Source organism: Chiroxiphia lanceolata, chromosome 9 (assembly GCF_009829145.1).
Source record: "Chiroxiphia lanceolata isolate bChiLan1 chromosome 9, bChiLan1.pri, whole genome shotgun sequence".
NCBI lineage: Eukaryota > Metazoa > Chordata > Aves > Passeriformes > Pipridae > Chiroxiphia > Chiroxiphia lanceolata.
Window position 1 is genome coordinate 12,695,121 of NC_045645.1, and position 13,078 is coordinate 12,708,198.

Below are 13,078 nucleotides of genomic sequence, written 5' to 3' on the forward strand. Positions count from 1 at the left end.
TTAAGCCAGGAGGTGCCTGTGGGGTCTGCTCAGGAGAAACAAACCCCAGTGCTCCTGGGTGGCTGGAAGGCACCGAACCAAACAGATGTTTGGTAAGTGCTAAGAATGAAAGTTTAATAATTAATGCTGTAATTCATAAGGCTGCTGGGTGTTTATCCACTGTAGATCGCTGTGACTCTCACACATGAAGCTGTTGGCAGTGTGTGGCTGGGAGCAGATTAAGGGCTCTTAGCGCACATGTCTTGCCTGAGTTAAAAACCTAATGCACTTTCTGCTGTATCTGTGATTCTCTTTTAGATACTGACATGGTCATCATTTATCTCTCAGCTGGGATTACATCAAAAGACTCCTCTGAAGATGATAAAAAAGCTACTCTACGTGTCATCAACGAAGAGAACAGTTTCCTCAATAACTCAGTCATGATTCTTACTTATGCTCTTATGAATGGTGAGAAATGGTTGTGATTTCCAGTGGATGAACATTCCCTGTCCTTGCACAGCTTGTTTATGAAGCTCATTCAAATGTAATTCCAGGCCTTATTGGGAGCAGTTTGTTATGGATTTTGGCACTTAGAATCTAGAGGCTGAATCCAGATGTTCCTACTTTAGTATATATATGTGCCACTATATGCTTACGTATCCCAGTGCAGCTGCTCAGGATATAAAATATTGTTGCCTGAATTGTCTGGTGGCAACCAGACTGAGTTAAATTTGATAATTATTGCAACTGTAAACCTTCCTGCCACTGCCCTGGTTCCTGGTGCAGCAGAACGGAAATACTTGTGACTTCTGTTTAAGTCCTTAGCCAGAGAGCATAAATGTGACATCAGGCATAATCTGAAATGCTTTAATAACCTGGGACCCAATTTAAGAGTGAAGTTAAGTATGAAAATCACATTCCCAGTAGTTTGGCATCCTGTGCTTCTTCCAGGAAAGCATTTTCAGCACAAAGGCTGTTTGTTATATTTGCACATGGACTCTAACCAAGGAAACTAAAGCTTAAGCTAATGTATGATTTGATTGTAAATTTAAATACTCATTTGAGACTCCTACGTGCAAAAGGCTTTGATTTGTGCAGGAACTGAGCCTGGGACTTGTGTAAAATGTGAAACTTTAATGTTTAAGCTGAAGAACAAAGGCTGTTATCTCCAAGGGTGGGTGAGACGCTCCTGGTCCTTTTTGTGGGCGAGCCACCAGTGGAGAACAAAGAGCTGTCCTGTGGATTTATGTGGCACATACGTATTTGTTAAAAGATCTTTGTTTAAAGTGGGGATGTGAACAGCATGGTAAATTTTTTCACTGTGCAAGAGCACGTGAGAGGCAATCTTATTTAATTTTGTGTTATCTAATTATTCTTCCTAAAACCAGTCTTTAGGCACTTTACCTTATCACTTAAATAGTGATTATATAGTATTTTCAATCCTACAGGATGTATAATTTTGCTTTTATTTACAGTTATTTGGAGTAAGATACAGAAGCCTTGATGGAAATTCTTTTGTCTGCTTCCTTCTGTTTCAGAGGGGGTGACAGGGTTGAAGGAACTGGCCTTTCTGAGGGACCTGGCAGAGCAGAACTCGGTGAAATATGGGGTGCCAGACAGAACAGCCCTTCCTGTGACCAAGGGCAGCATGATGGTCCTAAACCAGCTGAGCAACCTGGAGACCACAGTTGGGAGGTTCTACACCAACCTCCCAACCGGATGATCGACGAGGCCGTTTTCAGTCTGCCCTTCTCAGATGAAATGGGAGATGGTGAGTGCTGACATCGGATTTGGGTATAAAAACAGAAGGGCTCAGCTTCCCTTGGCTTACATATTCCCAAATAGTCTCACCAAGTGATGTGCTCAGGTGTGTTTCCAAGCCTTTTTCCAGTAGGATTTTCATCTGCAGAAGGTCTAGTTATGAAAAAAATTTTTGGATTCTCAGGGTGAAATTTGTTCTTATGTATGTGTATATACACAGCATTAGTAATTTAACTTGTGGAGAGAAATTCTTTGTACTTGAAGGAAACAGTCTTGTGACATTGAAATTACATCCATCACACCCTGTACCATTGCAGGGTTCAATATTTCAGTACTTGTGTATGGCTTGGGGTCTCACAGGTAGATTTAGGGGATTGCACAATCCCCATACTGGAAAAGACAAAATGTTGTTATTGTTGGAACTTCCCTTTCCTATGGAGCCATCAACATGACTTTGGAGTCATCCTTCCTGCTGGAGTTCCCTTTATTCTGTCTTTGCACCCCAAGAAGTGGCTCTTCACAACCAATTTATCATCCATTCCCTGTGTCCAGGCTGTGGAGATGGGAATGTAGGGTACTGGCTGTCAGATTATGTAAGAGTGGGATGGAAACCAGCTTAGCGAACGGCACAAGGAGAGATTATTAATTATTGTCCAAAACTAGCCATCCTTAGCCCTTCCTTTAGCTCCAGCACATTTGGTCTGTCCCCAGTGCTGGGCAGAGGAGGAAGCCCAAGCTGGCTGGTGCTATCGTGGCATCTAATTTTCAAGTAAAAGGAGAGATCCATACCTTAAAATTAGATGCCATGATAACAAAAACTGTGTGTTCCACCACTCATCCAGTGATCTCACCACTACATCCAGTAATGGAGAGACTGAAGGTGTAGATAATTGTAGAGACTTCTGGGAGTGGACCAGCATGTGGGGGGGTGACATGTAGAAATGCAGAAATTAGACAGTTTAATTAATGCTGAGGGTTAGTCTCCACTGCAGGGTGATCCTTTTTGGGTTCAGGAGGTTCAGCAGCTCCCATGGTGCTGGCAGAGCTCCCTTGGCTGTACACACCCCCAACCATGGGTCCCACTGCCTGAATTGCCATCCCTTTCCCTTTGGGACTGGTGCCCTTCCTGCAGCTCAGTGGAAGGTCAGAGTTTTAGGGTGTACCCCTGCTAGTTGTAGAGCAGCTCACCTGACCCTTCTCTAGCACTGCTCCAGTGCTCTGGGAAGAGATGTGACGTCACAGGGATGTCTGGAAATCCATCAGTGATTTTATATTGCTTTGACAATTGAACAAATTCAGTATTTCTTCATTCAGGACTTTGTATATTCTTAGTCTTGTGTTGTACTTAGGATTAGTTGAGGTTATGCTGAATAGTTTTCAAGGGCTGCTGAGTTTAGGTTGTGTTGAGTCCCAAAACAGACTTAAGGCTATTCTTCTGAGTCAGAACTCCTGCTCCTTCCTGCATTTCCTAACCTGAGTTATTAAGCTGTATTGTTGCCTCTCCCAAAGCCAATATCAAGCATAACTGAAAAATTTGAGCAACCAAAGGATTAGAAATGGTGCAACAGAGAAGGTTTGTCTTGCAAAGATTTCCAACTTAAAAGCTTATACATGCAAATGAATTTTATATTGGGTTGAGGGAAGAGTTGCTGAGTTTCCAAACAGCAGTGGTGTAGAAAAGAAGAGTAGTAAGGTATTGCAAAGAGTTCTTACCTCAGCCATGAGATACATCTCAAAACATTGTGTAATTATGGGTATGATTCCCGGTACAGTGGTGATACTGGAATTTAGTTAAGCAGAGCAGGTTTAATATTCTGAATATGCAATTAGATGAGCAATAATTCATTCCTATTTTTGCTTTACAAGCACAAATTCTCTTCCTTCCTCCTCCCCCTATTTTTTAAATTATTTTAAATGATGTTAAAGGAACAAAATGCCATCTTGGCTTTTCATGCAAATGCATCTTATCTGTAAGGAATCCACTTGTAATCCGCTGTCAAAGCCCCCCAAACATTAATTGTGGTGTGTGTTTTAATAAATTGATTAAATGTACTTTAGGTCACTATCAGAAACAGATAAGGAGAGTGGTTATCAACAGCCAGACATGACAGACAACCTGCTGAGCTTCCCTGTCCATATTCCAGCAAGGAATACTACATCAAATTTGTGTAACATTTGGAAATTTTAAAGTCCCTGCTCTGTTCCCTCTAAAAATAATTAACTAGATAATATTGCTGATGGTTTTATGTTGTTTCTGTCATTCCAAGGATTGATAATGACTGTCAGCAAACCATGTTACTTTGGGAACCTGCTGCTGGGGATTGTTGGAGTGGATGTTAATCTCGCCTATATCTTGGAAGACGTCACCTATTACCAAGACTCCTTGGGTTCCTACACATTCCTCATTGATAATAAAGGTAATTTGGCTCAGATAATCCCTTCTAGTCCCACTGAGGTCATTAACCACTGAAAGGAAACTCTGAATCCTCATGTCTCCAAATAGTCTATAAGTAATGAATGATAATACTTATTGACAGATTAATTGTATGTTGTTGGTTAGTTTTGCCTGAGAGTTGCTGGAGACTTTAGGTGGTTTCACGAACTTGAAATGTCTGTCCTGGAGTTTGATGCGGAAACACTTGATGAGATTTTCTATGTGAGACATCCAAGTTTTTCTGTATGTGCAGGGAAGGAGGAAGAACTGGTCTATATGTGTGTTCAGCTCATTTCCTCTGATCCAACCTCATTTTATGGCTTAGTTCTTTGAGCTGTGTTTCATTTGCAACTTCTTTGATGATAACATTGCTTGGCCACTGACATTTGTTAAATGCAAAACCTCTGTGTAGTTACTGTATATTCTTTTTTTCCCCCCTACAAATACCTATCCTGGGCTTAGTTGTTTTACTGCATTCAACATTTGGGTTTGTATCCTTATTTTTAGGCTACACTCTGATGCACCCATCCCTGACCAGGCCCTACCTGCTCTCTGAGCCCCCTCTCCACACGGATATTATCCATTATGAGAACATCCCCAAATTTGAGCTGGTGCGCCAGAACATCCTCAGGTGAGGAACTGGGATGCAAATCCAAACATGAGCAGTGCTCGCTCAGAAGTATTGCTAGAGGAATTTTAAGAGAATGAAGGGCAGAGTTCCTTTTCCTACAATATCTGAATACTTGGATGGAATTTTTTTGTTCCCCAATAGTTCTGGTTTGGTTTTTCCTCCAACTTTTTCATTTATCTTTGGGTGTGTAGGCAGTGATTCCCACATCTGATCTGGGGGATACTCCTTCTAATCTCTCCCTTCCATGTCAGGAAGATTTTTCACTGTTTGATCCGGGTTTTTCTTTATCCTTTGCCTGATCTGAGTATGTGTGAGCTCAAAATGTGGGGGTACATGAGTGCATTTTCAGCACACATACACTTTTCTTCACCAAGGAAATATACAGCTGAAGGGTTTTGCTTAAGTTGTAACAATTTTGCTCAGTGTTTAATAATAAAATGCTGGATGTTTTATCTCCCACTGCAGCATTCCCCTGGGCAGCCAGATCATCACAGTTCCTGTGAACTCCTCACTGTCTTGGCATGTCAACAAGCTGAGAGAGATCGGAAAAGAAGCCTATAATGTCAGCTATGCCTGGAAAATGGTAAGGGAAAAAAACTAGGATGGCACAGAGTCAGTTTCTAGCTCTATTACCAGTTGTAAGAGCTTTAGGAGAGCTCCTAGCCTTCCTTTCTTCAGCTTGGAACATATCTGAACACTAATCTTGACCTTGGGATTAAAATGGAATCTTAAGGTTAAATATAATCCAGGTGAATTTCACTGATGCCAGAAATAATTGGCTGTTTCTTTGTGCCAACAAACTCAAGAGAGTACTTGTGGATCATTTCACAGCATTAAGTTAAATCCAACCTAAAAGATTAGGCTGAGCAGTTTTAAGAGATTAAATCTGTCATTGTTTAACAGAAATTCACACAGGAGGGTATCTGGACCTAATTTTCTAATATTGTAATGCTGCATTTAATATCAAACACCCTTTGCAGAGCAGCTGGGACACTCCAGGCTTTGCTAGTCTGGTTATTGTAGGGTCCTTAAAATATACAAACCAGTAAAACATGTGGCACATGCAACACATGGAGTGGAAAGGATAAAATCTTACTTTTGAGAGTTCATTTGTCTGTACTGTCCATAAAGGGAATACCAGTGTGTGTTTATCCCCTGTGAACCTGCAGTCTCTCCTCTGTTAATGATACTTCAAAAAATATCCATAAAACAGTGTTACAAATTATTCATTGAGCAACAAAAGGAAGGTCTTATTTAGTTTTCTGGAAAAAAAAAAAGATTACAGTATTTTTATTTGGTGTGTTAACTATGGCAAAGTGGGTTTTGTACAACTTAGTGGCTCCAATACATACAAGTTCTGTACATCCTCCACATTTTGGTTCTGTTTGATGACTTGCTCATGTTTTCCAGGTCCAGGACACGTCCTTTATCCTGTGTGTGGTGGTGATACAGCCAGAAATCCCTGTTAAGCAGCTGAAGAACCTCAACACAGTGCCCAGCAGCAAACTGCTCTATCACCGGCTGGACCTGCTGGGCCAGCCCAACGCCTGCCTGCACTTCAAGCAGCTGGCCACCCTAGGTAAGGCTCTACAAGCGGTCTTGACCACCTCAGAATCCCAGAATTATTGTCTTATCACACATGCATGTTTCTGCAGAGTGTGGCAGCAGAAAGTAAAACTCTTCTCACAAAACACTGGAAATATCTCCTCTTGAGAGGCTTTTATTTCCAAGACTGGCTTTCCAATCAGCTGTTACCTTCTTATAGCTCTTCCTTGATCATAGTTGCCTGCTCAATGCTGATCACTTACATGGATGAATGAGTGGGGCGGATCATCAGAGTATGAGATAAATGCACCGTGAGTTTTGCTCAGAGTTCCCAGAAATTGGAGTGGGGATGGTGAGAGATGTCTCACCAAGCTTAAACTAAGTCCCCTTCTCTTGGCTGTAAAGCACCTTACTGACAAGTAACATAAGTAGGATGAAGCCCTGGCCTGTTGTGCGGGACTGACATTCTTTTGACTTTGGATTTATTGAAGTTTTTCACTGCCAAAAGCATTTAATGCCATTGAAGTCAGAAGTTAAGCCTGTTGGGGGAAATGAGAACTTCAGTGGTGTGATGGATTCCAGACCCTCCTTACCTGCTTAAAAATTCCCAGGTTACTGGCACATTCCTGCTTTTGATAAGCTAAAGTGGTTCTGCTCTACCTGAGTCATTTCATTGCTGGAAAGAGGGAGGGTCTGCATGGCAGTTCTAATATCTGGGAAGGATAGAGAAATTAAAAACCAGAATTTATATTAAGAACATAGAGGGTTTTTTATATAAACATCCTAAGTTGCAAACTTTAATATTTAGATATTAATCTTGGGAGGTTTGCTAAAATCTGTGCTGTATTATAAGAAATTCTGAATTAAGTGCTTTTGTTTGTAGCAGGGTTTGAAGGTCTCCTGGTGGATTAGTGGCACAGTTATGAGACTTTCCTTAGCTATTTGTGGCCCTGCAATATAACTGAGATTAGACTGGAGGAGTTATGGAGGGACTTGAGAAACCTATGGAAATTGCTTTGCCACTTGTTTAAAATGCAGGGATTTTTTTTTTTTCTTTAATGTGGTGCCTCGTCTTGATTATCTTATATCCAGAAAGATATAAATGGAAAATCTCCAAAAAACGCAGTACTAAGCTGTCTAGTGGAAAAACTTCATGCAAAGCAAAATGCAACCCCATCAGAATATTTGGTCTGGGAAGCAGATGAAGGAGCAAAGCAGAAGTTTGTAAGTGATGGCTGCAGCACACATGGCTGCTGGATGGGGCTGTGTTTTAGAGGAACATGACTAAAAGCAGAACACTTCACAGGCTGCACTGAAATTTTTCCTCTAGATACCATTCCTCACAGGGAATTCGAGTTCTATGGGTCAAATATTCAGGTTCCATGAGTCAAATATTCAGAAAAGACCTTCTTCTCAACCTTCAGCCCTGCATTGTCATGACCATTTCTCCTTTTAAAAAGAAAAAGCTGCCTAGTTTTGCAGATTTTGCACAATGAAAGTTTACCTTCTAGTTTGTTCTGAAAATCACTCCAGGCAGCTGCACTTTTACTGGGGAACTGCCTCTTCTGCACTTGTAATTCTCCAGTTGTTCGTTGTCTGGGACTGAAAATGCTCATTTTCGTTTTCCTCTGCTGTATGTAACCTAAACACAGATAATTACTGTCTTCTTCTTTAGCATAAAATCTTTCCTTAAGGGAAAGATTACAGCTTCTGTAATCTTTCCAAAAGTAGGAATTCAGAAATTGTTTAGACTTTGAGAACAAGGGCACTGAAATACCAGATAACACACGGAGATCAGAGTAAGTGGACTAATGTTGTGACTTCTGTATTTTGAAGCAGGAAAGTTAGTTCATGTGCATCTCAAGTGACTGGGGAGACAACTGTGCTAGGAAGTGCTCTGGTTTGGGTGGAAAACTTCACATTTCCTGCCTTCCCTCACAGTCCACAATGACCTGAGAGTGGAGGAGCAGGTGGAGGAGTGGACAGTGCATCAGTATAACTCCTTCCACTCGTCCTCAGCTGGGACACCGCATCAGAGACCCTTTTGTGGTACCAATGTCTTCACTATGCAACATGTGCAATGCAACATGTGTAATGCATCATTCTTAAATTTCTCCTGCTTTGGTGTTTTCAGAAAGCCCTACAGTGATGCTCTCTGCAGGCAGCTTCTCCTCCCCCTACGAGCACCTGAGCCAGCCCGAGACGAAGCGGATGGTGGAGCACTACACGGCCTATCTGAGCGACAACACACGGCTCATCGCCAACCCCGGCCTCAAGGTACAGCCTCGGGGTCACCACCCTGGGCAGACCTGGGTCACCATGTCCCACACCTTTATATAATCACAGAATCTCAGACTGGGTTGGGTTGGAAGGGACCTTAAAGCCCATCTCATTCCACCCCTTGCTGTGGGCAGGGACACTTCCACTAGACCAGGTTGCTCCAACCTGGCCTTGGACACTTCCAGGGATGAGGCAGCCACAGCTTCTCTGGGCAACCTGTGCCAGGGCCTCACCACCCTCACAGGGAAGAATTTCTTCCCAATATCCCATCTAACCTTGCTCTCTGGCAGTGGGAAACACAGGTCGGTGCCAGGGCTTCACCACCCTCACAGGGAGGAATTTATTTCCAACATCTCATCTAAGAATAGAGAGAGGAGGGAGAGGGCTTATTCCCCAGGAGGAGCGGGTGTGAAAATTTGATAAGCAGCTCTTGAAACAAACCCTAGAAAAACTGAAGCCACAGTAAATTTTTAGCAGAAATATCTTTGTATTCTTAAGCATATAAACGAGAAGTTCCTATTTTATGTGCAAGCAGAGCATTATTTATATTTACTTGAAGTGAGAAAACAAACTCTAAAAGCCACAGAGATAACGACAACAATATTTCATAATAACAAGCTTTTCCTTTGCTTGGAATGTGCCGGATCCGTGTGGTGTGAGAAGACTTTAACCAAGTAATTGAGTTTAGATGATCTCCGATGGCTCTTGGGGAAGCCCCGCCAGCAGCTTATTATCTTTTCATGCAAGTCTTGGAGGAACCCTGCCAGCTCTCCTTTGTTTTGCAGTTCTCTGTCAGGAATGAAGTAATGGCAACCAGTCACGGCACCGATGAATGGATGACACAGATGGAGATCAGTGGCCTCAACAGTTACATTGTGCGCCGTTACATAGCAACCCCCAATGGGGTGCTCCGCATTTACCCCGGCTCCCTCATGGACAAAGCATTTGATCCCACCAGGAGACAATGGTGAGTTTTTAGGGTCCCTTTATCAAAGCTTTGCAGGGCAATAACGAAAATATTTGGAATTGATTTCGTAGCCTGAGGGGTTTTTTTTCTTCCATTTCACTCAAAATGTTTCCATCGTGTACTTAAGCACTTTGCTTAAGTGCAGCCAGTTAAAACATTTATTGGTTCTAATTTCAACCCTTTTTATTTTAGGTGGTAGTTTGTGTTGCAGATCCCAGCTATGGCAGATGGGAACATAAATATTCAGCAAATGAGCATCCCCTTCAGGGATTAGCTGATTCAGGAGCGTTTTCGGCTCCTTGGGCCATTTTTGGTTGTAAATATTTTAGTCTTTTTGTTTGTTTACAGTGGGTTTCCTCACTGATTTAAAGGAGGGATTTGCTCTGGGTGTTAATTATGCACCAGCATCTGATTAGGGCAAATAGTTGTGTACATTGGGATGGGAGCCTGAGACCGGAGAGGGCTTGGAGAGTGTTCTAACATGTGGGATTTGTGGGAAAGACCTGGCCAGGTGCTGCCACAGTGTGACACTAGGAAAACATGAGCCACCACCAAGTCCCAACCCTCTGGCAGCTCTCCTGACCCATATTTTCCCTGAAATAATCCTGCCCATAGTTCCTGATGAGCTTTTTTTTCAGGTTATTTACCTTTGCAATCCCTTGTCTCCATTTTAAAAGCTCCCAAATTATTTTCGTTATTGTTTTGGGGTTTGGTTTGAATTGGATTTTCTTTTACATTTCACTGACTTTCTTAATCCATGGTTTGAAAAAACTCTGCAGCATGAAATGGTGTTTTGGGTTTTATATAAAGCCAAATTTGTAGTGTTTTGGAAAGAAGATGCAAGGAAAACACTGGGAATAAAGTAGAAGTGGGTTAAGCTGCTCATGGATTGATGCACTGGGGTAGAGAAAAGCAAAGTAATCACTTTTTCACACACAAAAGTGTTTCCAGCAGTTGTATAAACTTTCTTATGACAGTAGGAAGATATTTGATGTGATTGTGGCTTATTTTATGCTGACAGTGAGTTTTAAAAGAGATTGTAATTTGTAATCACTGTCTGACGTATTTCTGCATTTTCTTGCATCAATTCTGTCATTTCTCTTCAGTTTGCAATATAATAATTTTGCCAGTGTTTGCTTTGAGTGTGAGACTCTGCTGGCACTAAGTCAGATGTTGTTCTGGGGAAAAATGTCTAATATTTGTATGCAGAATGAAATTGAGCTTTTTTTAATGCAGTTGGATGTACCGGGGAACCATTTGGTCTGGTTTAGGTACTGAACTTGTGCTTAAATACTTATTTAATATTAAGAAACATTAATTTGGTGGGACATTGTTCACAGTGTGAAGAATTCAGTGCCTGATTACTTTGGCAAAATAAAAGATACTGTCCTAAAGTTACAGTAATCATTTTTCACTAATTCTGAACATTTCTTTTGGCTTCTCCTAGGTACTTGCATGCAGTGGCTAATCCAGGACTGATTACCTTTACTGGGCCCTACTTGGATGTTGGAGGGGCTGGTTATGTTGTTACCATCAGCCACACAGTCCATTCCTCCAGGTAAATGGTGTTGGAGGTTTTGTAAGGCAAGAAGATTCCCAATTATCAAGATTTGATTTGGGTAGGAGAGAAAAATACTGGGTGACTCCTGTGAGTTCAGAACTGAATAAAGGGCTTTTGGTGCAATATAGCCTGACCTTATATAGATTCAGTGGCAATAGTATATTGAAATACTGTGAAAAATACATTCTATATGAATATATAAATTCTGTAGCTTTATTGATATACGTATAATATACAGCATAATACAGAATAATAACAGCCTATAGAAAAAAGGGATTGATTGGTGAGAACATGCTCCTGGATGAACATGAGATAAGATACCACGTGTGCATGACCAAGAATTGGGAGGAGAAGAAGGATTGCTTTCCTTAGGCAGTTTGGAATGTGTTCCCTCTCCGCTGGCAGTTAAATACTTCTCCATCAGGGCTGCTAATCTCTAAATTTCCTGAAGTTACTCACACTTACACTTCTGAAGTTGTAAATACCAGGGTGATGTTTGGAAAGGAATAAGAAGTGAAAGCAGATCCAAAAGCTAAGATAAGTCAGGCCACAAATGGGCTTAAAGAGCTGTCCATACTACAGAAATTGGGGAGCTCTACCTGGGCTGTTTAAATCCAGCACTTCTGAACGGGATGCCTTTGGGGTCAAACCCCACATACAGCTGAAGGACCATCACAACAGATGTTGATAAGTTAATTTTGGCAGGAGAAGTGGGGTCAATCCAGGAGTTGGACTGGAGGATCCTTGTGGGTCCCTCTCAACTTAGGATACTCTGTGATTCTCTGAAATGACCTTTTCCTGGAGGACCAGACTGGTTTTGTCCCAGTTCCCTCCTGGCCCTAAGGCTGAGGTTTGGGATGTAGGATGTTTAAAGGAGGCCAGTTTACAGAACGGGTACCAAACATTTCTATCATAAACTCTGCCAAGTTTCGGGAAGAGTAGTTAAATTTGATTTTTACACGTCGTTTCTTGTAAGACTTTCACTGTGGCTTCTGCACACACCCCATCCAACAGTCCACAAGTACAAAGTACTTCTAATGTACTGGTAAACACAGATCTCAAAGCCAGCAGAGTATGGGACATTGCCTCTCTACTCTTCCCAGAGATTCCTCTGCCCTCTGTGGGATTTCCCACCACGGGACATCTGCCTGTGTGTTTTGGCAGGAGCATTATCAACCCCAGTGCCCTCATGGTGCTTCTTGCAGAGGAATTTACTGAGGGGAAATAAGCACTTTTGGAAGTAGAGAAGTGCAATTAATCACAATTCTGATTTTTATCTAACAGGAGATGGTTTACTTGGCTTTAAGAACTTAAAGCTCATGTGGGTTATTAGAACATGATTAAAGAACGGTTAAACAAAGTTTGGCAGATGTGAGTGTGATTCCTGGGTAAATATGACCTCTGAAGCTTATAGTCACATGCAGTTCTAATCCCCAAAGAGGCCTGAGTTAAAAATCCAGAGGGGTGGGAGAGGAATCCATGGCGTTAACAGGCATTTTGGCATGAGAGACTGCTGGGAGGGTTTAAATACCAACATCAGTGTGTCTGGAGCTGACACTTAGCTCTCATTCCCATGTCATGTATATCTTACTTCTTTTTTTGGAGGCTTGGAATAGAAGATTTATGTAAGAAGTTGTTTAATACAGTTGGCTTCAGCAAACCAGAAGGATTTAATGCTTAAAAATGAAGCTCAAATATTTACAACCTTCCTTATGGCTTTACGTCTGTTAGGACAGAGCAGGAACTTGAGAGCTTGATGCCCTGTCACATACAGTTAAATGTATCTGTGCTGCTTCCTGTCATCCTTTTCCCTTTCCTTCTCCACGAAATGGGTTATGTTAACAATAAATTAAATGCAGGTTTTTAAAATCTGTGTTTATATACCTACAAATTAGATCTGACTACATCTGCACTGTACCT

General features: G+C 41.7%; 1 protein-coding gene across 1 annotated transcript in view; it reads left to right on the forward strand.

The window, feature by feature from the left end:
* The window catches only part of CACHD1 (cache domain containing 1), a 94,602-nt gene that overhangs the window by 67,129 nt on the left and 14,395 nt on the right, over positions 1-13,078 (forward strand). Inside the window, 10 exon segments of the mRNA XM_032697108.1 lie at positions 298-447; positions 1,518-1,685; positions 1,688-1,750; positions 4,008-4,157; positions 4,682-4,805; positions 5,271-5,388; positions 6,216-6,384; positions 8,485-8,627; positions 9,416-9,597; positions 11,045-11,155. Coding sequence (XP_032552999.1) covers positions 298-447; positions 1,518-1,685; positions 1,688-1,750; positions 4,008-4,157; positions 4,682-4,805; positions 5,271-5,388; positions 6,216-6,384; positions 8,485-8,627; positions 9,416-9,597; positions 11,045-11,155 — 1,378 coding nt within the window.